Here is a 24,669-nt window from a genome sequence, read left to right as displayed (position 1 = left end):
GAATAATTTGCTTTTGAGACATGAGGTAATTGTTTGGGGAAGTACAGGCTGTTGCAGCTACAGTATAACAGTGCTTTGCTATAGGCATGGAATGGTTTGAGAAATGCTCTTATAGTCTTGGGAATGTTAGGTATGCTTCACAAAATATGCCACAGCAATTGAGAAAAACTGTGAATGTCTGAAAAATAATCACTAACATTTGTTCTCATTGCTTATTTTAAAGGTTATAATTTTGCCCAGATACTGATTCTGTTAATAGATTCCTTCAAGACTCTGTCACCCTATCTGGGTACCAGAAGGCTGCTTTTTGATGTAGCGCTGATCGTATATTGCATGGCTGAGTGGAAAAAAATCTAAAAACAATAATATTAAAGTATCACAGTGGCAATTGAAACCAGTTTGTTGATGTGGTTTCATTGTTCATTGGTGGATAAGAACAAGAGAACAACTGATCTAAAATTCAAAATACTTCTACTGTCTGTCTTTGTTCCTTTTGAATTTTGTGAGAGGTAATTGTCCCACCAGAACTGCATATTCTGCAGGAGTATGTCTCTCCAAAAAAAACTATGACAATCAGTTTTTCTGGTGTCAATGCATAGTAACAAAATCTGTCAGATGAAAAAATCTGGAGCAGTGTATCTGGGGCAGCTGGCTTGGTTGTGCTCTGCACCTGTGGTCAGAAGGTTGTTTGGTTCAAACCCTGTAGGTAGCAGAGTGATGTCACTGTTAGGGCCTTGGGACCAGGGGCGGATTAAGGTGCACAGAGGCCCCTAGGCTACAGTAGTCTGTGGGCCCCCCAACCCCGCCCCCCTCCGCGCCAGTAGGGGCCCCCTTGCAGGCTGGCACACGTGGGGCCCCTAGGCTTAAGCCATATCTAGCCTGTGCGTTAATCCGCCCCTGCTTGGGACCCTCACTTCTATGTCCCTTTAGGCAATACCAGTGTAAATATCAATGTACGCAACTAAGTCACCAGACTAAATAATTTGCAATGTGAAAAGTATTGAATTTAAAATTCATAAAGTATAAAATACAGGTAGCTGTAGACTGTAGAGTACTATGAACTGTAAAAAGGAAGGGGTTTTAGGTCCCAGCAGATAGACAAGAAACTGGTAACTGGTGATCTGGTGATTTAGCTTTTGTAACATTTTCTGAAAATTGCTGTTTTAAAAGGGAAGACATAAAGAATGTATAACACGGTAATTTTGTAGCATGAGATACCCTGCCCTATTAATCCCTTTGACTTTTGGCAAGACAATGCTAATTTGCTACACTGCCGGGGGACTTTGTGCCACAATTAGTGATCACAGCTGTTAGATCCAGCCAACACATGTGGGCAAAGCAACTATATAATAATGCAATTATCTTTATAGTGTACATTCAGTTAACACATATAGAAATCATTCTGGGTCATTGGGACTTGTTGCTGTTCTTTATGCCTCATATGGCCCAATGGGATTCCCTTAACCTCTCTGTCCTTGTTTACACTGGCCTGATGGTCTACAAAGCACCAGAGGGCCCTGAGGTCATGTGTTTATTCTGGAACTACCTACCGCAACCAAAAACAGTGGCTCATAGTGGGCATACTGTCAGACCTGTCGAACTGGGCATGCATGCCAGTATAAACAGTGAGATGCTTGGAAACCATGGGGCAATATCAGCCAAATGAAAGTTTATTTTACTTTCTCCCCTCTTTCACATATACACTGAGTAGGCCACAGTTAGTGTGGCATTCAAGAGCGTTTATATCACCACAATGTGAGCAAGCCAAACATAATGGCTTACTTGAAGGGATTTTGTATGGTAAATGGACAGAAAATGCCTCAGATGTGTAACTCCACTTGTATATATTTTGAAGACCAAAACACATTTTCATGCTTTAGCCGAGCAATTTCAGTGGTGCACAGCAACCCAAGCAAGAGCCTCGTGACTCCTATTTCATAGCTAGTACACAGTGCACAAAAATCTACCCCGCTTACACAATTTTTCATTCCAGGAACTTTTACCGAATCTTACGATTAAGGTACAGACATGTTTAAAGTGTCCTGTTTTCCTGATGTTCCATGAACTACTACAGCTACTACTATCGTACTACTACAGCTAAGAGTAATAATATACAGACAAATGAAGGGCCTGAAACACTGTTACTTTACATATCAAAGGTCATGTGTGTAAAGCTGGATTGTATGTTGCCTTATGAACTTATGTAAGATAATACTTTATTATAAAAAAATTTCAACATGTTATCATGCTGACATTGACTGAACCTTTGTTAAAATGTAAAACATTGAAATTAACATTACAGTAAGAATGATCTATGGCAACTTTGAGAGGACCATCACGTAACATTGGCTGAGGTTCTGGGAATGTTCCCTTTGGGATATCTTTTCCCGTCTTTTCAGGAGAAGATCAGCCTTGAACATTCAGGTTGTTGAAAGGGAAGGTTTTTTCCAGGTGATATTTATTCTTTCTTTCAAGACTGGCAAATGCAGTAGGAAACATCTGACTGTCTTCTGTGTGACACTGGGCTTGGAACTGTGGCAGCTAATCTCACCAGAGTACTGTAACTTGGTCATTGTCAATCTGCTACAAGGAAAGAGTAAAGTTCATAGGTACATTTACACTCACACTTAACTAATCAAACCACAACAGTATATGAGAAATGTGAAGTATTTTGGTGTTACTTTATTTGTGATTCAGGCAATTGAAAAAAAAAACATTTTGGTCTTTTATGATACGTATCCCTGAAATAGGAAGTGATCTGAGTCATAAAATGAGACCTGAAATTTAAAGTCCTACATTCACATTTGTTGTTTTATAATCAAAGTTGACCTTAAAAGAGTGATTAACGGTGTCTTGTCTGTAAATATTATGCAATCAATATGTATTATTTTCAGGATTTCCACAGACTGCGACTGTAAATGCAAAAGTCACAAGAAAACCAAAATAATCTAATACTTTATTTTAAAGGAAGAAGAAAAACTATTTTTGATAATGTTGCAACAGTGCTTCTTGTGAGAAATATGATTGAAGTCCAAAGAAACTCTTTGCATCTCATTTGGACAAATTGCTGATATTATCCATAAGTGTAACATTAAGCAAATAAATAAGAGCTGATGACACTAACATGTGCTCTTGTTGAAATTAAGCGTTCTTAGTACACGGACAGACCTCAGTACGGCTTTGTAACAAGTACTCGTAAATTGCATGTGGTCCTTATGATACTTAGGTTGTTGGTTGCCAGAAAACAAAATCCCAAGTAATAATTTATGTAACTGTAAAAAAGAAACATCTTTATACCATATTCAGTTCTCCGAGCATTTGGTAAAATAGCAGTGGTGGATCTTGTCAAATCAGCTGGTCGATCTGGACATCCTGTCCAGCTCCACTTAAAAACAACAACGGTCACACTACTTGTTTTAAAAATCCCACAAGTAGCTTCAAACAGCAATATATGATATAGAAAATGCTTCTTGATGACATATTACTATTATTGTGAGTCTTCTGTTTTAACTTTTCTTCTACGCAAAGGATCACGTTGAATCTATAACCATAATCTTTTATATCTGTAGGGTTTTTTTTACATGTTTTTGACAAATTGCACAGTACTTTGGTCAGCTGGGGCTGTTTTTAAATGTGCTATATAAATAAGTCCTGACTTGACTTGACGTCACGTCTGACCAAAAGTAGAGGTTGTGGTGGTACAATCTAACATGGCCGATCAGGAGATATAATTAGCTGAATTTTAACGTGATACTTAATGGTGGCCATTTCTGATATTTAAGGGGAGGGGTTTTCAGCCATAACACAATGAGGAACAAACTTGTATAGATGACTGGATGTTCAACACTGGGACAAATAAAACCTTCCTAGTCATTATCCTATAAAATAAAATTTAATTTGATTTAATACAATTAATAAACTAATTATTTGAATGATTGATTAATTGGTTGGTTTATTGATTGATTGATGTAAGGAGACTAGTAGGGTCTTGTATCATTTTATCATGCCTTGCATAAATTAATCAGTGATGTTTCGTATATATATTGTATGTCGTGTAAATGATGTTTTTTGCTATACGAGAACCAGAAAAACATTTTGTTTCAAAAATGTATGCTTGTTTCCTAAAATGTGAAGGTGAGGTTGTGCAAGGACACCATATTTGATGTTTGGGTTCCGTATGGAGAGACACTGTAGTTCTGTCCCACAAAGTGTGGCAGATGTCCTAAAGTTTTGGTCCATATGTATTCACTCACTTAAGTTTGAAACTCGATCTGACTGCTTGTCATTAAGTCTGCCTTGAAAGGGGAGCTTTATGACCGGCTTGGGAAACACAGCTTTAGAAGCATATGAGATCTTGACGCCCCTGCAAAACCTAATTGCCCTGTGTGGTAAATTTTAATTGCGGGTAACCTCATTGTAATGTATGCTGTTCGCTGAAGGATTCATTGTGGTTGCTGGAATATCTTCCCTGCAGGATTCAGCTGTTTATTAGATTGTGACTAAGCACATTTATACATAGTAATCCCATAATAGGATGGCATCCTTTTATTTCTATGCCTGAGCCACCTTCTTTAATAAGACACTGGATTTGAGAGTGCAGTACCAGACACTGGATTTGAGAGTGCAGTACCAGACACTGGATTTGAGAGTGCAGTACCAGACACTGGATTTGAGAGCGCAGTACCAGACACTGGATCTGCCAGTGCCTACTTCCTGTCACACTATTTAGAGATGATAATGAACTTCCGACAACCTGGAAAACTGTAATTTCTTACATTCCTTCTTTCAGGAATTATTTCCTAGAATGGCTGTAATCAATGAATTTCTTTTGTATTCTAACAAAGCCTTGTGTGTACCACATTATGGTAGAGTGAGTGCTTAAGGTCAATTTTTAAGTTTCATTTTTTTGAGTGCAATATTCATGTAGATACAAACTGCTCTCTTATTATATTTCTGGCCTCTGTGGCAGCAGCTTTTATTACATACTTACATAATTGTTATTATTGTATAATAGCAATATCAAACTTTAACAGTGAACTTCTGCTTATCAGTAGAATATCCAGTATTTAAAGGGTTAACTAAGGTTTGTGTGCTTAATGGTGCCGTGTCCTAAGTACTACACCATGTAGCTACCCATACAATGGACAGATGTTTAGAAAGTCTACATTCTAAAGAAAAAGGGTGTCCTTTAATCTCCACTTCTTTTCTAACCTTTGGGGTCCCAGGCTGTAAATGTTTGTGACCCTTCACACTCAAGCAGAATTCTATGATAAATACGCACACTAGAAACGTATGCATGTACTTATTGTAAATTATTGCTTCTTCATGTATCATTGCGCAATGTAAAATGTAAACTATTTAAATTTCATTTGTAAGAATATGGTTACACATATTACAAAACCAACAGAATCATAAAATCAATCAGGCCCAGAACTCAAGAGAATTTCACTTTTTTAAAAAAATCCAGAACTAAAACAACTGTACAATGACCCAATTCAAAGTCAACTTTTCTGTCCTTGAGTCTATTGTTTACCTTTGCTCTCTGAAACTGACTCATTAGAAATAATGAAAATCTGGATCAAATTTAGCAGTGGTGGCTCATTGGGTAAAGCTGTAGGTTACATTCTCAGCATTGTGGGTTTGAATCCCACTAAGGCATTGTGTGTCTAGAGTTCTCTTATGTTCTCCCTTGGTTTCCGTGGGTTTCATCCAGGTACTCCGGTTTCCTCCTGTAATCCAAAAAAGCTTCGGTGAAATCTTGTCTCTAAATTGCCATTAGTGTCTGAAAGTTTCGCTGGAGATGGTCTGGTATCCTCTGTTTTCTGGGACAGCTTCCAGGGTCATAGTGACTCTGCAGTGGATGTGGTTATGAAAGATGGATGTATGTAACAATGTCGTTTATGTAGAGATTAATAATACGCCAGATTTTGCACGGGAAAACTGAGGAGCCCTTTGATAATATGGATGGAGTTACATATTGGTCAGACGTGATGGTGGAGAGTGAATATGAAAACGCTAAAATAAATGACATGTTTTAGAGTGAAGCTAATGATTCCAGCCTTTAACAAATCACCGTCTGACAATAGTTCACCTGTACACCCCCGCCCCAACCCCCTGTTGCTAAATCACTGCCCCCCAACCAGCAGCCTCTGATGTCCATTGCAGAACCCAGGAGCCCCCCCCCCTCCACTGCTCGCCCTGCCCCCATATTTAGTCCCATTTCCAAAAACATCTGCAAGCAATCTGGACGACCTGTCCATCTCCTTTTCTGAAACCACTATTTCTAAAGCTACTCTGTACCTTATGGGCCCATGAGGAGACATTGTATCTGGTGCATTGTCCTGGTCCTGTGAGCCTAGGAAAATGAGTGTATCATAGGTATAAGCATAACTGAGTTGTACTACAGTTATGTCAGAATTACATTATTTCTGTCTTGGATGTTTAGGAGAAATACTAAAGGACGGAAACCAGATAGCTGTAATGCACATCAGCCACACATGGTGCATCACACATGTCCCTGAGACTAATCATAATCCCTCTGTGATGCATCCTGGACATTCTTCTGTGACATTTTATGTAAGACGTCAAGGCAGCTGTTGGAGCTGCTTTTCATTGCCGCACCTGCCACAGCCACCCGCAGCTAAGCCCACGGAACCGAGCTGCATGTTCTCCAGCACACTCTCTTTGTTTGTCTCGCATGACCTGTTGCAGAGGAGAACCGGGTCGGCCCTCAATCATTAGTGCATCTGTGCATGTCTGCGTGCTGGATAGCCGAGCGCTTACCTAACACTCCTCTTTCTGTCTGCCTATTCCCAGTACGGCGTCTGGTGTGAAGAGACACGGTTCCTGGAGATGAGGGAAGAACAGAGGGCACAGAGGGAAACAGTGCGTACTCAGTGCAGGAGACGGAGCACAGAATTAGTCAACTTTAAGTTATTAAAGTGTCACCAAAATATTTGCACTTTGTCCTCCCATTGTTAGGCATTTAGACGGTTTTTTTTGTTCTGTTTCTGACTTGTTTTTCAATTTAATTGTTTAACTGAAATTATATGAATGATATTTGTGCAAAGGAGGTAATCACAGAAAATTCTGTTCCTTAGCTAGTGGGGATTCCTCCATGTAAAAATTGTCTATCTCTAGCCCTTACTTATTAACCTGTTTTACTCCCTAAGGTTTGAAGAATTTTATTCATGCTTATGGGATCAAAACAAGTATCTGCAAGCTTTATCATAGCTAATTTAGTAAAAACCTCAAGAACATCCATATTCAAATCTGGAATCTGATCCTGTTTTCAAGCCTATCCTTTCTCACACCATTAATCCGATGAAAATAAAGTAGCTTAATAAATAGTAATTCAATTATATACAATTTAAACTTTTGCTGCAGCAGTGGTTAATTGTCGTTCACTAAAGTCGATTTCAGAAGTACTAGTATGTCACAGAATGTGATGCAATGGGGTATGTATTAAGATTGTATATAAAAAGCAAATAGCAGTAAAAGAAAGGTAGGGCAAAATATCAATAGAAATGTTAAGGATTTTGCCAGCTGACGAAGCAATAGCAGAGTCACTGATCCAAAGAGGGAACATTCAGTTCTCCTCAGCAGCATTTGCTAATAGCTTCATCTTGTTCTTATGGTTACAACATTGACATTATGACATCATAATCATGTTTTTAGCCTGTTATTTCTTCTGGATGTTGACAACAACAGTGTCAACAAGATTTTGAAACGTGAAAAAAAGTTATTGCAGCCCATGTGGTCATTTTTTTTTAATTTGAAGTGACTCATTTACTTGTTTGCTGTGTGTTACTGACATTGTACCAAGAAGCCACTGCCCTACTTCATGGAAGTAAATTAAATTACTCACTCTGTAAATATGTATTATATGCTTTTTATGTGGACTTTATTTGTTTTTGTTTTTTTTTCCCTTAATCTTGGGTTTCACTTATACTCCAAAAGCAGCCATATTGGTAAATTGACAGATTTTTTGTCCAAAAATAATGTAAAGGTACTGTAGTATTGAAATAATTTGCCGCAATTTGTTAATGCATATTTGAACAAAGGTTTTTCAGATAGCGTTCTGAAACAATTGGTTGCAGAAGTTCTGTTTATTCGATTTTCTGGTATTTTGCCAGTATTCCAGTGTTTATAGTTGAGTCCTCTTGGTCTAGCCTGGCCCAGAGAGCCAGATAGCATGGTCACCCTGCTCATGGTTTTTTTCAGTTCATGAGCCTTTAGAAACACTGGCTCTGTGTGTCTGCTCAAGTACTTCCAGACCCCTGGCACATTTTAAACATCCAAATTGTTTAGTGGAACAGACATGGGTGTAATCATTGTTAATCTACAGGAAAAGCCTTTGTGATGGAGGTTTATAGAGGACTGTTCAGACAAAAGGAAAGCAATACTTTTCAGGACTTCTGATCTGCCGGGCCATATGACAAATGTGATGTGTTCTGTATATTTCATTTGTTACCTGTGTTGAGAGGGCGACATGAAATGCTGTAGGACACATTAATGGCACCTACTGGTGGAAATAAGTAGCCGCTCTTCTAAAGGGCCAAAACCCAAGCTTTTACTTAGCAATCCCTTGTAGAGAGGTTGTTTAAATATGAGAAAAGGCAATATCTGTTTTTTTAGTCTGTTGACCTCTTTAATATGAAATAAATATTATGAAAAATCTATTGTTTTCTGTTTAATCAGATATGGCGGTTTGTCCTATGGGTGTAGAGGATGGATGGATGGATGGATGGATGGATGGATGGAAGGAGGTTTAATATAACAATATAAAAGTTCATATTCTACAGTGAGGACACTAAAGACAGTACATTGACCAAACCATCCGCATGAGATGTGGCACCTCAGGGAACACAAAACACACAAATGTAGTATTTATGAACAGCATTCATAGAATTCAGATAAATCTGAGAATAGAGAGTTAAGTGTTGCAAATTAGTTTATGAGTGAAACCTATCAGAGATACAATTTACTAGCGGCTTTGTCCTTTAGCAATGGGGTAATTCTGGGAGAATTAGTGTACAGGGATTCTTCGACATGCAGTCTGGCGGTGGAAGCTTCTTAGAAATGGAGATTGGTATTGGTATTGGGGGGGCTGGTGGGGTGAACTGGGAAGTTTGCAGTACATCTGCAGTACATCTGCCTTGCACTGCCACATATGGCATTTGACATCCAGTTTGAAGTTCAAAAGAGTTTTATAATGATGCAGGTGCTCAGGGACGTGTGGAGTGTTGTGTGTGTGGGGGGGGGGGGGGGATGGGGGGGTAGGTGAGTGCACATTTTAGGACTTATACACATTTAAAAATGGCTAATATTTGCATGGGGTCCCATTTTCATTTCTGACGTACAACATCCAACTGGTTTGTGAATCTCATGTAGATACATTTATGGGGAAATCATATCGTCAAAAATCTTTACTGCAGAAAAATGACTATTTCTGATCTTCAGGTTAATTTCTAGAAACAGGCAATGGAAGCACTGACAGGTACAGATTTCAGCCCAAGTCATCTGCCTCTGACTTCTGCTATCAGCCATTTACTCTTTAAACAATCCTGATTTTCTTTAAACAAAATGTCATTATAAATTATACAAGATTTTCATGCTTTATTTAACAATTCGTATGACCTAATTAGGATCTGTCATATATCAATGTATATCTAAGTAAGGGACATTTTTAATCCTTAGTAGTATAGTCCTTGACATCAGCTCTTTCCTTGCACAATCACCTTAGTTTGAGATCTTACTCTTTCTCTTAGACAGCTTTATAGAATTTGAAAAATGTACATATCGTCTCTTAATTCACAATGAAACAGGAGTACTTAATTGTAAACAAATTCGCAGTTATTTTCACAAGAACAAAGGCTTAAAGGTAGACTACTGAGTGAGAGCCCTACAAGTTTTTTACGTTCTTATAATTCTTTATAAATTTTTAGGAGTGTGTTCTTGTCATTCGTTGTTTCTTTTTCCATTAACAATGATAATGGGAGCCATTAGGTAACATAATGTAGGCAGCAGTTACTATTGATGGTTTCTCGGGGGTTGGAGGGTGTTCACCATCTGCATCTGACGCTCTCTCCCTGGGAGCAGACCACTGCTACTTCATGGTCTGGTTGTGGGGGTCAAAGGTCGCCTGCCAGGAGGCCATGGTCCTCATGTCAGAGGTTATTTAGTAGGAAAGCCTACACACAACGATTGCGAATTCAGCTGGAGAAAGAAGGCAGAAAGTTGCAGGTGTCTGAGAGCTGTTTTTTGCATGTGTGTGTGTGTGTGTGTATGTGTGTGAGTGGGTATACCTTACCTCATGGGGACACAATGTCCCCACAACATGATGAATACCCCTTTTTCCATAAGGCAGCGGTGGCCAATCTTATCCGCAAAGGGCCGGTATGTGTGTAGGTTTTTGGGATAACCTGTAGGTCAGCTGTTCAAACCCAGGTGTGAGGACTCTTCAGCCAATCAGTCCTCTAATTAGTAATCTAACTAGGGAGCTGCAGCGAAAACCAGCATACACACCGGCCCTTTGCGGATAAGATTGGCCACCGCTGGCTTATGGAAAAACTCAATTTAATAAAAATCTATGACTGCAATGAAAAAACTAAAAATGCAAAAGCTCTTGCATTTTGCTTGGTTACTAATGGCTATGGTTAGGCCTGGGTAGAGGTTACGGTTGTTATAGTTAGCGTTACCATTTTTCCCATAGAAATGAATGAGCAGTCCCCATAAAGATATGTTTACCCGACTGTGTGTGTGTGTCTGTGTGTAAGTATATGCTACTAAAAGACGAAGAAGGAGAGCAAACTCACACATTATGCTATATTCATAACTGATACCCGAATTGTACTTAATAATTTGTGCAAATATTTTAATGGTACAATTTATATTTTATAATGACCAGCCGATTCATTACCTCAGGCATAATATAAAAAATAGAATAAGTGCATAAACATTCAATGGGACCTTTTGTTTTACTGCAAAATAAGGAGCCAGGAATCTTAGGGTGCCAAAGAAAATTATGCGCAAATTATCTTTATGTTGGTGTAAAACTATAATTTTATGTCTGTCATAGTGTGTCAACTTAACCATTTTAAAACTTCTCCAAGTCACCCCAGTATTTTCAGTAACTATCCAACATACCTATGTGTTTGTTGACTCAACCAACAGCACACTATGTTTGGTTAATCTATACCTAATTTACTTTTTAAAACTAATTAATATAATTAATTAAGTGAGATAGTGGTGAAATTAAACAAATACATGGACTGGCTGAGATGCCCCAGAGGAGAGGTTTGGGAACCAAAGTGGTGTTCATCTAGCTACCAAACAGGGCATCATCTAGCTACCCCACAGGGTATCATCTAGCTACCAAACAGGGTATCATCTAGCTACCAAACAGGGCATCATCTAGCTACCCCACAGGGTATCATCTAGCTACCAAACAGGGCATCATCTAGCTACCCCACAGGGTATCATCTAGCTACCAAACAGGGTATCATCTAGCTACCCCACAGGGTATCATCTAGCTACCAAACAGGGCATCATCTAGCTACCCCACAGGGTATCATCTAGCTACCAAACAGGGTATCATCTAGCTACCCCACAGGGTATCATCTAGCTACCAAACAGGGCATCATCTAGCTACCCAACAGGGTTTCATCTAGCTACCAAACAGGGTATCATCTAGCTACCCCACAGGGCATCATCTAGCTACCAAACAGGGTATCATCTAGCTACCCAACAAGGTATCCCAGACAAACAGCTTTAACCATTTCTTTGATGGCCTACGATTGTATCATACTGACAACCCCCAGGGGTGCTTGGGATAGTCACAAGGCAACAATGTTACCCCTTGGCTGACAACAATTCCAGCCAGCACAACCAGGAGTTCCTTTTCCTCCCTGGAGCAGCAGGGACTTGCAGTTCCGTAGGTTGCCCTTCTGCCTCATACCTGTACGGTTATGAGTTTGAAGGCCAGCACCTCACTGCTTTTGGCGTTTGCATGGGTTTCTCCCACAAACACAGCATGAAACGATGATACTTTATTGATCCCTGTGGGGAAATTCTCTTTCCACATACCTCATCCTGCTCCCTCATGACACACAAGTAGGTGTGAGAACAAGCTTGGCAGTAAAGGGCAGCCAGCTCCAGTACCCCTGGAGCTGGGTGCTAAGGGCCTTGCTCAAGGGCCCGCAGGCTTGAACCAACAACCTTCTGCTCACAGGCACAGAGGCTTAGCCTGCTGCGCTACATGCTAACACCACAGGGTAGCCGTTGCCTTTAAAGTGACCACAGTGTATCTATGTGACGAAGACTGGCCTTCTGTCTGGGCGGAAAGATGCCCTGTATATGTAGTTCAGATGCCGCTTTCGTAACTCCTGCCTATAAATGTCAATCAATAACCATCTACATACACTTCTTAAACTGCGTTATATATTTTCCCTCTTTTATACTTTTAACAGCATCTGGGTTGAATTACTTAATACATAAATGTGTAATTTCAGTTTCCTCTGCTAGAGCTGCCTTTAACTGCCATTCATGCATATTAAATGTGAAAACATAATCTGGAAAGTTGCTTAAAGACTTCGGCAAGGGGGGAAAAAATCTAAAATAAACAAAGATCCCACATATTAGATTTAAGGGAAGCCGCTGCTACCACAATCTCCTGGGAGCCTTTGAAACTTGTGTATGAGGTGATTTTTATTGCTGTATAATTGGCCCCCTGGCTCTGCTGGACACATCGTCCCAGATGAGCGAAAACCACAGAACAGCACACTACAGTCAATCATATAGCATGATGGCCTGTGCAGAGCAGCAGTGGGACTTCCTGGGCCTGCATGCCTTGCCTTTATTCACACACGGCAGGCAATTCAGTATAACCACTAATTTTGTGCAATTTAGTGCACACTTGTATGTGCATTTCAGTGGTTTTTTTCTCAAAAAAATGGTACAGTAGTAATACATAATTAGAACCTGAAAACCAGCGACGCGACTCGTATCTCAAGGAAGTGTGCAGTAGTGCAGGGGGTGGACAAAATAACAGCGGTACCACATGAAAAAGGACTTTAACTTTGAAGCAAAACTCAGTTAGAAATGCAGTTACAGAGGTGAGTCATATTAGGTTGAATGCCAATTAGAAGTATGTGTCGGCTATTAAAGGGGTCTGATAATCAGCACTTTGTTATTTGAGCGTTCAAAGCAACATGGGGAAACAGCATCTTAAAGGTGGCAAATTTGTGGTGCCCAGTCTGCAGGTGCATTGCTCACAAAAACTGCCAAATTATTCCATATGCCGCGCTTTCAAAAATCATGACAGCATAAAACAACAAACTGCACCTACAAAGAGAAACTGTGGACACAAGTCAAAGCTCCCAAATAAGCTATACAGACACTCAGTATAAATTATGTACATAAAGAGCACAAACCCTGAACTCCTGAGGACAGAAATATTATGGACTGATAGATCATTTTTCACCTGTTTTCCTACATTTCTATGGGTTTATGTTTGTACGGTGCCAAAGGATGCCTACACTACAATGTCTATTTCCAGCTGTTAAACTGGAGAATCCATAATAGTGTGGCTGCCATCTCTAGGGACCCACTAGGCCAACTGATTGCTCTGGATTGTTGTTTAACAGCCAAGAATTATGAGGCCATCTTACAGGATCATGTGCACCCTCTGGTGCAAACATTAGTCCCTCATTATGTTCCAAAACACACTGTGAAACACATTTAAGGGTGAATTCATGATGATCAGGATGAAGCCAAAAGCCTTGGCCTCTCCAGTCATCAGATGGATTCCATTTTCTGTCAGATATGGACATTATTGAACCTATTATTGATCAGAAATTCCGGGGTGCAATGTGGATTTCCACCTCCTCCAATTCTGAATGAATTAGATTTTCCAATATGCCCCTTCGCAATGCTCAGGTTTCGTTACATTCTGGAAGTATGACAGTATTAATGGAAGGACTGAAGCTGTTTTAATCAACACTAGTGTCCTTATTCCTTATTAATTCTCTGATATTTATATATATGCTAAGTGTTTCTATCATTTTGCCAACTTCCAGTATTGTAACAGACCTTTAACAGTAATAAAACAGAAATTTAAGATAACCAATAAGCTTAATTAGGCTACATCTAAATACTACTCCTGTGCCAGATGACAATGTATATTACAATTCACTTGCACTTAGATTTGGAGAATAATTCTTCCTACTGATGGTAATACACTATAATGACAAAAGTAATGGGACACACCTCTTAATCATTGAATTCAGGTGTTTCATTCAGACCCATTGTCATAGGTGTATAAAATCAAGCACTTAATCATGCAATCAGGTTTACAAACATTTGTGAAAGAATGCTTATTCTGAAGAGCTCAGTGAATTCAGGTCTGGTACCATAAGATACCACTTTTGCAATAAATCACTTTGTGAAATTTCTTTCCTGCTAGATATTCCATGGTAAGCTGGTCCAACTGTAAGTGGTATTATTGCAAAGTGGAAGCATTTAGGAACAACAGAAACTCAGCCATGAAGCTGCAGACCATGTAAAGTAGCAGAGCGGGTCACCGAGTGCTGAGGTGCATAGTGAGTAAAAGTCGCCAACACTCCGTTGACTCAATAACTGTAGAGTTCCAAGCTTCCTCTGGCATTAACTCCAGCACAAAACTGTGCACCAGGAGCCTCATGGAATGGGCTTCCATGAACATGCAAGCCTCATATCACCAAGCGCAATGCAAAGCGTCGGATGGAGTGGTGTAAAGCACACCGCCACTGGACTCTGGAGCACTGTAAACGTGTTCTGTGGAGTGACAAATCACGCTTCTTTGCAAGTTTGATGGATGAATCTGGGTTTGGCGGATGCCAGGAGAACGTTACCTGTCTGACTGCATTGTGCAGACTGTAAAGTTTGGTGGAAGAGGGATAATGGTATGGGGTTGTTTTTCAGGGGTTAGGGTAGGCCCCTTAGTTCCAGTGAAGCGAACTCTTAATGCTTCAGCATACCAAGACATTCTATGCTTCCAACTTTGTAGGAACAGTTTGGGGGAAGCCCTTTTCTGTTCCAGCATGACTGTGCCCTAGTGCAGAAGCAAGGTCCATAAAGACATGGTTGGGTGAGTTTGATGTGGAAGATCTTGACTGGCTCGCACCTGATCTCAACCCCAACCAACTCCTTTTGGATGAACTAGAATGGACATTGTGATCCAGGCCTTCACATCCAACATCAGTACCTGACCTCAGAAATGCTCTTCTGGATGAATGACAGAAATTCCCACATACACACTCCTAAATGTTATGGAAAGCCTTCCCAGAAGACTGGCAGCTGTTATAGTTATGAAGGGGGAACCAACTCCATATTGATGCCTATAGATTTAGAATGGGGTGTCATAGAGGTTCCTGTAGCTGTAATGACCAAGTGTCCCAGTACTTTTGTCTGTATAGTGTATATTGTAAATACTGCAGAAACCCAACGATTCCTCCATGTTTTATGATTTAGTCCTTCAAGATGGTGCACTGTTATGCCCTCTGGTGGCCGTCTGTACTAACTGTTGGAGTTTCTGCTTGGTCCTTCCCACATTATGCTTAAACATCCATCCATCCATCCATCCATTTTCTATACCAATCGCTGTCGTAACTAATATATTTTAAATCATCTGGCATCTTGCCTATTAGCCAAATCAATCCACGGGATCATTTTCAGAACAACCCTTTTAATGAATACTATTAGCTCTAGTCATCATGATCACTAGCAGTCAGTTTAGAGGCCTTGATACCAAGTTAAAAGCACCACTAAATTAATGACCGTGTTGGTTTCAGAAACCCGACGATAAATTCAGACTTGTGTATCAAATTTGTGATTTTTTTTGTATATAAAATTGTGTGTTGTATAGTCATTCTGCTACAGAAAAAAAACAATTGTAGAAATCATTGGAGGGCAAAAACTGCCATGACAAAAATGTTTGTTATAAGTAAACTTTTACTTTTAAACTTCTGACCATGTTGAGCTTCAGCCCGTGGCTCTTCTGGTTAGCAGTGGTGGTCCAACCTTTCAAGTTCTTCCACCTTTCTCTGCTGCCAAACTAGCAAACTAGCTTGATTAGATTAGAATGCGCTTTTTTTCAGTGGCAGTGCTTACGTTGCATTTGAACTAGAACGTTCCATGAGTCATGACCCAACACATACAGCTGAAAGCACTCAAGGTTGGCTGAGAAAAAAAACTTGGATTATTCTCAAATGCCCCCCCCCCCCCATGAGCCTAGATCTTAATCCTATTGAACATCTATGGAAAGATCTGAAAATTGCAGTGTGGAGATGCTACCCTTCAAACCTGAGACAGCTTGTACAGTTTGTTCAGGAAGAGTGGGCCAGACTACCTGGTGGCAAATGCAGACGTCTCACTGTGAAGCACAGCGATTGCTTGTTGGCAGTGATTGCGGCAAAAGGTGGTAGCACAAAATATTAAATTAAAGGTACCATCTTTTTTGTCCCTGCCATTTGTTTAATTATAAAAAATATTCAACTGAATCAATAATCAAAAGCAAAGTCTGATTTGTGTTATGGAATAAACAATAGGGGATGTCATTAAACAAAGTTATTTCAGAGATATTTTTTGTTTTTTTGTGGAAGGGTACCAACAAATTTGTCCACTTCTGTAGGTTTAAATAGGCAATCATTTGGGGCTATGGAATGGATTAAATTAATTTACATTACAGTATTTCTTATGGGGAAATTCGACTTGGACCTCGACCAAGTCGCAACTCTACCAGCCTTCTGGAAACAATTAAGTTTGTGTTCTAAGGTACCACTGTACAATGTATCCAAACTCAATAAGAGAATGAAGATATTGTTACCTTATCAATGAAAGAGCTTATGATAATTACATAAGCAAAAAAACTGTACTTATCAATAAGTTACTGAACAGTTACTGAAGGACACAGGGTATAATAGCAATGTGTTATCAGAAGAGAAGAACAATTGCCACAACAATTTTTGTTATGAAACCAATACATTTGCAACATTTTTACAGAATTGAGCATCTGTCTCAAGACTTCCTGTGCGCACTGAATATATTTCACACAGAGAGGTTCAAGACATCCAGTTACTGTCTGGCTAAATATTAGCAGATGCGTAATCTGAGTTATTTTAAACATGGTATAATTGTTGATATCGGTCATGGTGGGTAAACTATTTCAGAAACAGCCTGTATGTCTACCATAATTTTGCAGATAATAGTATAATTAATAAAAACACATACAGTCAGTGGAAGTTTTGTGGCTGAAAACATGAGAGAAGAATGTGGCCAGACTTGTTAACGGTAACAGAACGGCCACAAGTGTAAAAATAACAGCTTAGTGCCACAGTGGTGTGCAGAAAGGAATCTCTGAATGTGCAACTCGTCAAACTTAAAGTGCTCCTGGAGACCAACTATAATACATATATGAGTCACAGAGTCAGAAATGAGAAATGCAAAATATATATCTGCCTGGGATTAAACCTGACATCATGAGTATAGTAATCACTGCCTGCCAGTATTAGTTTACTATTCCAGCTAACTCTGGATGCTGTGAAAATATTGTCCAGTAGGCTACTTTGTTTCTGAAATTTTAACAATACAAATGCATGTAGATATAAAGCTAAACGTCTCAAAATCATATTTCTGACAGAACAATTTAAACTGAATGAAGCTTTTCTATTATGCATAAAATGTCTCAGTTCTTAGTAGTTTAATGGTGATCATAAATAGGTTAGACAGAGAAGTTTTACAGTATAATGTTAAAATGTCCACCAATAGCACACATTACTCATCAATCCCATGTTAACAGCACACAGTGTCCCTCCAACTTCTCATTGCATCATTGTATTGAACATTTTTGATATCAGTCGCAATTTATTCAGGGATACCAAAGTACGTACCACCAGTAAGTGTAGACTGAAACTAAAAAAGAGAAAGCTTGATTTTATTCAACATTGACAGTTTTATGTTTATATTAAATTTAAAGCAATAAAATAAAATACATACTCAGTTTGTATTTTGGCTGTTTTTAAAAATTTCTGTTTGCTTGTTAAACTATGTATCTATGAATTGTGACATCTGGATGTGAACAATCCAGAGTCAATTTTAACTGTTTATTACCACCTAACTCACTGCCTTGCCTAGTTGGCTGTGTAAGTTTTCCAAAATCAGTGTCTATAAGGAGAGACGGGATTGATCCTTTAATATACTGTATTTTTGTTAAATATTGAGTGTTCAGGCTGAAAGGAAAGAGTTATTCTTATCAGTGCTCTGTGACATTTTGTTTAATGTAATACACCTGTAAACAATAGATACCTTGGCAAATGGAACCCAACCAATTAGCATTAAGCAAGCCTGTTACTTGCCCCTGTCTATGTAGTGAATTTAAATATTTTCTAATTAAAGATACAATGTCGCATAAGAAGCACATCCAGACGGGAGAACAGAGTACCTGATTGTCTTTTCTTGTAATGAGAACTTTGACCCCTTGCGGACATTTTTTTCAGACTAGTTTCAAATTCGCCAGGCAGGTGCAACTTTGTCACCTCTGCTATAGGACTGAAGCCGTGGAGAACAGGAGTTTGAGACATGGGATTTTGGTCTGAGGCCAGGGGGAGTGAGGATCAAACATTATCGCGCTGGGCCAGACCGTGTGGCGTTGGGCGGACGCTGAGACCTATGGATGGAAACGGCACAAACAAATCTGGCACAGACCGGCTGGACATACAAACAAATCACAATAACCGAAAGACTCTGCAGAGAATCAAGATATTTAAAGGTTGGTAACCTTAATGTGATAAATTTAATGTTATGTCTTACACTGTTACATTACAGTATTACAGTGTGCCTATTACATCAACACATTGCCTGTAGTCTGTGCTCTGCTGTGAAAAATACCTGTCATGTCTTCAAATGTCAAGAGACACAAAGACAGCGATAAAATAACTGACGTTGGATTGATGCTGATTTTTTACAGAAAGACAGAAATAAGGGACGTGGGGACACAGACCACTTGAAAATATTGTCAGGTATTAAATATTTTTAATTTCATCAATACCCTTTTAATATACACATAGCAGGTAATAATAATAATAATAAAAACTAAAGGGATCCTGCAACTAACTCTGCTTGGAGCCCTAAAACAATAGCAGTAACACATAAGGTATAATGCATATGCTACGTAATGCATGTCATATAAGTTACCACCTCATGTAAGGACTAGATGTGTCGAAGTGTGCAGTTTTGTGATATATATTACTGTGCAAAATCTTTAGTCGAAGAAAGTGATGTTTAAATGATCTTCATGTTGGCGTAAAAGTATGATATTGTGCATGTCAAAGTGTGACAGCTTTCATATTTCAGAATCTCTTGTAAAATCATCCCAATATTTACATCAACCATCTAATACACCAATGCATTTTTTGACTTGAGCACTTCCCCACCATATTTGGCAAATCAGTACCTCATTGAGTTATATAACAAATTAAGTAAATTAGTGAATTGAGCTGGTGGTGAAATTTAATGAATATATAGAATGAATATATAGAACCAGCCACCCATATCAGTAACTTCCTAGAGAAAAGAAGATTTCTTGTTTGTTTTGTGTTACTCTTAATTTGCATATGTTCTAATGTTAAATTGGTTTTGTTCCAGAGTAAATATACGTTTACTACCCAGACAAATATTCTTAAACCACTGACTGCGTAAGACTTTTGCACAAGACTTTGGCTTATAAAAAATGTGATAATCATGGGCATTAGTCCTAAATAGCCATGAACTTCCAAGCTTCCGTCTTATCTTCAAACACCAAGTAACCAGTCATTCCTTTCTCAGGAAGTTATTTCTCTTCCCACAAAATTAATGGATATGAAGAAGGTCAGTGCATCTTCTTTACCTGAAGAATGTTTGGCAATGAGAATATCTGACATTCATTATTAGTACTTGTAGAGAAATATGATGAATTAACTGTCATGTGATAAATGTTTTGGTCTCTCCTGGTTTGGGCCCAGAGCCCCATGACCCGAGTTCTCCTGATGTCCATTGGAGCAGCAGTATTAGGTTCTCTCCAGATTGGATACCACACCGGTAATGTCAATGCCCCAGCCAAGGTAAGGATACCCAGCATTTCTGCTGTATGTATTCCTCATCAATACAGGCAGTTCTCGACTGGTGTAAGTACAGTCAATCTGAGTGCATTGCGATTATCCCCATGGTGGTTTGATATCTCGTGGGTTTGGCATAAAGTGGGAATTTTTCAGGAGTTTTGCAAAAGCCACAGACGACACGTGAAGGCCAGCAGAGGGGGACACAAAAGCTTTTGTAACATAAATTTATACAATTTATGCACAATGCTGGTTTGGAGGATGTCAGGCGTGTTTACGGCAGCCTCTCGCATGATTATCTCGCAGTGATTTTTGTATCCTGCATTTCTTGTATCCTTTCATTTTGCTTTGCTCTGCTTGCCAAAGGGGGCCGAAAAAATTACACGATTTTTACAAGATCGCGGGGGGCCTGCATGTCTGACGCCTGTGATGTGGAAGGGTCGACTGTAAGCCATTCCATAAACCCTAATGTAAGTCAGGTTTTACGTCAGTTAGATTTTACGTAAATCGGATTTAAGTTCCCATGTCATTCAAGACACCCTAAAAAACATACCTGTAAACTAGAAATATACTAGTAATGCTTACTAAAGAACACATATAAAATAAATGATAAGTGTAAATTTACGTGTCTGATATTTTTTGCACAAGTCCGAATTTACTTACATGTGTTTTATGTAAGTCGAGAGCTGCCTGTATTTAAATTATAAAAAGTATCAAATGCATAATTGTTGTAAAACATCCCATAATAATATAGTTATTGTTAGTGAAATTGATTTAATATGTGGGTGAATCCTTATTCTATGTTTGACAGTCTAACACATAAATGAAATGTAAATGGAGGTTTGTGCAGAGTGTCAGTGTTTGTGGAAACTCAGGTGTCAAATCAAATTACAGAATTTTACCAAAAATCTACTGGTTCCAAATCAATTTTCACGAGTTGCCGTTCTCTACTGATCCTGATTTCATTTTAATAATTAAAAACCTCTATAATCTATTATGCATATTTAATAATTAGACTTAAAATAAATCTAAGAAAGCACTAATTAAAAAAAATGTTTGTGTGGTAAATTTCTAAATTGAGTCACTAAAAACATTATATACAGTGAATGGAACACTAATTAATGCACATGCATTGCTTATCTTGGTTGGTAAGTGTACATTTAGGTAGTATATAGTCTGACTTGCATGCAGGGTTACATACTAGAGTACTACAGTTCATTGAATGGCTATATTTACCCAGAAGCTCAATTAATATATAAAAAGACAATACAAGTGGCATACAATGGAAAACATAGCTAAGCATTTCTTTTTTCATTGAAGATAATTCAGGAATTTTTCAATGTGACCTGGACGTCTCACCATAAGAAGTTTCTGCAAGACGGCAGCCTGACGATGCTCTGGTCGCTTGCGGTCAGCATTAAGGATTTGGGAGCTTTGCTGGGCTCACTGGGAGTTAAAGGGTTGGCAGATACCTTTGGCAGGTGAGGGCCAGAGCAAGTCTCCACATTGGTTGACGATTTAGCAACATTCAGCCTTTCTATTTGCATAAATATATTATGATAAATAACTAGATTTCTCTAAATCTCACCTTTCAGACAGAACCATTTTGTATTTAAGACTGATTTGAATACAAATACCTAATGGCACCTTACCTAAATGATGACACACTGTGAATGCTGAGCAGTAAAGTCCATCTGATTGGCTAGAATCCCTGTCTGTTCCCCATCTGACCAATCCAGGCGCGACTCCATCCTGATAGCCAATTCGCTGTCTGTGCTGGGTGCCTGCCTCATGATCATATCCAGGGCCACTGAATCCTTGGAGGCGCTCATCGCAGGCCGCTTAGTGTTCGGCCTGTTCTGCGGCCTGGCTATGAGCCTCAACCCCCTCTACATTCAGGAGGTGTCCCCCACAGAACTGCGTGGGGCCTTTGCAACACTCAACCAGGTTTCCTTTGCCTCTGGCATTTTTCTGGGAATGGTGAGATTATTCAAGTTAATTGCAGACTGTCAATCTCATTTTGGCAAGAAAATACCTGAGTGCCTGACTAAGCTCTTTACATCACATATTGTAGGTGGTGGGCTTGGATACAGTGCTGGGCACAGAAAAGTACTGGGCCTTGATGTTTTCACTGTCCCTCATCCCTGCACTCCTGCAGTTTCTAACCCTACCTTTCTGTCCTGAAAGCCCTCGCTACCTCCTTATTAACTGTGGAAAGGAGGAACAAGCGGAGGCAGGTGAGTTAGAACTACTGGGACCATACTTGGTGAAATAATCTTGCCTGGTGCCTAAACACCTATGAGTGTTACACTTGTGAAAAATCCTGAATATGGAACTGTGCCTGGTATTCATTGTAACCTATGAAGGAAACAATGAAAAAAGAAAAATCTCCGTGAATGGCTGACAGTGACCTTTGACCTTTATTTCAGCCCTTTGCCGACTGAGAAGAAGTACATACAAAGTGCAGAATGAATTAATGGAAATGAAAGAGGAGGCCTCTCACGCCCAGTCAAGAGTCACAATAGGAGAGTTCTTCATTAAGCATAGTTACAAACAGCCGATCTTCATTGTTCTGATTGTCAATCTGGGCAGCCAGCTTTCCGGGTTCAATGCGGTCAGTGATGAAACCAAAATGGTGCAGAATATATAAAGCTATATGAAGCTTATCAGCTCGCTATAGTCATGCCTCTTTCCTGCCTTATTTATTTTAACATTCTTCATTTCTGTATAATTTTATATTATATTTTTACTGTTTATATGCTGTATATGTTTGTTTATGTTTCTGTACTTATAAGTAAAAAGAAGAAGTATTTAATGCTGTTTGACACCGATGCAGTGGTATATATGATACCGTAAGAGTTTTAGCATTTTATCATTTTTATTTACATATCTAGAGCAAATTCTTGTAAAACATTATGAGAAAAGCATTCAGGTAATGGTCCTGATTTCCTAGCATGACACAGTATTGACAACTTCTCTTAAAATCTGATACTAGTAATTAAATGGGACTAAGCTCAGAGGAAACAGCTTCTGTCATTTTTACAACAGCTTCATTAACTTTTTTTTTTTTTTTTTTTATCTGTTTCAGATCATAAATTACTCCACCAAGATCTTCTCCAGGTCTGGCTTTGAAAACCCCAAATACCTGACACTGGGGGTGGGGGCTGTCAATGTTACTTTCACTGTCGTTGCGGTGAGTTTATTTTTAAGACTATTTGAGCAATTGTGACGTTTCTTCACTGTACAGAACTTCTGAGCGATTGGTGGAGTCAATTCCATTGTAAGGCCATTGTCATTATGGGTTTGCAAAGCAGGAGACTAATTACCATTCATTTTCTCAAGTTCTTCCTAGTGGAGAGGGCGGGTCGCAGGAAACTTCTACTAATCGGTTTCCTGTCTTTAGCAATATGTAACCTTTTGATGACCATCACAGATACATTACTGGTAAGAACAAATGAACAATCAATTATTATAAGTCTGGGATTCAAAACAACCTTGAAATGCGATTCATCAATTTCAATGATGGCACAATATTAATTAATTTAAAAATAATTTTTACATTGTGATCCTGTACTGATTGGAAGATTGGTAAATGGATGGAGAAATTTTAAGCCGTAGCATCATACATATTCAAAATTACTCTTAGTTTATGTAGCCTGCATTTCATTTGCCTGTTTTTACTTAATTTTCTCACTATTTACCCATTCAGCACACTGCCCCAGCTCTTTGCAGTCTGCAAGTCCTTCTGGTATTTATCCTGATCTCGGCCTATGAGGTTGGGCCTGGTCCTATCTCTTGGTTTATTGGTGCCGAGCTGTTTGACCAGCCAGCCAGACCTATCGCCATGGCGTTCACCAGCATGCTCAATTTTGGTGGCAAGTTCCTGCTGGCTCTGCTTTTCCCACCATTGCTGGTACGACCCCCTTGTTCTGCTCATTACTGCGTACACTTACTTATTCATACAAAAGTAAAAGTTATCTTATATTTCCTTGTGCAGAAAGTATGCGGTGCTTATGTCTACCTCCTCTTCATGACTGTGGCCCTCCTGGCTCTGAGCTACACGTTTCTGCGGCTCCCCGAGACAAAAGGGCGGACATTTGATGAAATCGCTGCCGAGTTTCGAGGGACCGAAGGCATTCCGTTACACAATCAGTCAGGATTCAACACATTTACCTGATCTGCCAAATCTGGCTTCACTTCGTGACGTGAGTTTTACCATGTGACTTACTGACAGCTGTAGCACAAGATCTTTGTTGACATTATATTATATGTATGTTGAGTCTTAAACTTCTAAAGATCATTGTCTGTCTTTACAACTGTATTCATTTACAAAAACAACACAAACTAGAAACTGCAGGCAGTTACGAAAGGGTCCAAAGCGCAGGACAATCGGACTGGTCGGACAGTAGAGGAATAACGGCAGTGAACCGGCGGCCACGGTAGTAGAAAGTCAGACAGAATTAGACTGCCATAACAGGATAGGAGATGTAGGACAGAGCTGGACGGTCTCAGTAGTAGGCAGACATTAGGATGGAGATGC

The 24,669-nt window shown here is 39.3% G+C and overlaps 2 protein-coding genes across 9 annotated transcripts in view; both read left to right on the top strand.

The window, feature by feature from the left end:
* smoc1 (SPARC related modular calcium binding 1) overlaps positions 1-8,679 on the top strand; it is a 53,203-nt gene extending 44,524 nt beyond the window's left edge. For all 8 annotated transcript variants that reach the window (XM_072699075.1, XM_072699076.1, XM_072699073.1 and 5 more), the window contains one exon: positions 6,817-8,679. In XM_072699075.1, the coding sequence (XP_072555176.1) occupies positions 6,817-6,856 (40 nt within the window). In that variant the 3' untranslated portion in view covers positions 6,857-8,679. The remainder of the gene's footprint in view (positions 1-6,816) is intronic.
* Positions 8,680-18,431: 9,752 nt separating this feature from the next.
* Positions 18,432-24,467, top strand: LOC111856239 (solute carrier family 2, facilitated glucose transporter member 1). The gene is made up of 12 exons (XM_023836034.2): positions 18,432-18,805; positions 19,004-19,055; positions 19,861-19,902; positions 20,037-20,135; positions 21,450-21,610; positions 21,869-22,109; positions 22,204-22,366; positions 22,559-22,743; positions 23,218-23,322; positions 23,472-23,573; positions 23,839-24,042; positions 24,127-24,467. The coding sequence occupies exons 3-12, from the start codon at positions 19,888-19,890 to the stop codon at positions 24,304-24,306; spliced, it is 1,455 nt and encodes a 484-aa protein (XP_023691802.2). The 5' UTR covers positions 18,432-18,805; positions 19,004-19,055; positions 19,861-19,887; the 3' UTR covers positions 24,307-24,467.
* Positions 24,468-24,669: the final 202 nt, after the last annotated feature.

Source organism: Paramormyrops kingsleyae, chromosome 14 (assembly GCF_048594095.1).
Source record: "Paramormyrops kingsleyae isolate MSU_618 chromosome 14, PKINGS_0.4, whole genome shotgun sequence".
Taxonomy (NCBI): Eukaryota; Metazoa; Chordata; class Actinopteri; order Osteoglossiformes; family Mormyridae; genus Paramormyrops; species Paramormyrops kingsleyae.
Note: the sequence above shows the minus strand (reverse complement) of the source record. Positions and strands in the feature narration are given on the sequence as shown.

Coding starts and splice junctions, on each gene's coding strand:
- LOC111856239 (XM_023836034.2), top strand. Junction 20,136..21,449: donor ATGTCAATGCCCCAGCCAAG/GTAAGGATACCC, acceptor TTTTCATTGAAG/ATAATTCAGGAATTTTTCAA. Junction 22,110..22,203: donor CTGGCATTTTTCTGGGAATG/GTGAGATTATTC, acceptor CACATATTGTAG/GTGGTGGGCTTGGATACAGT.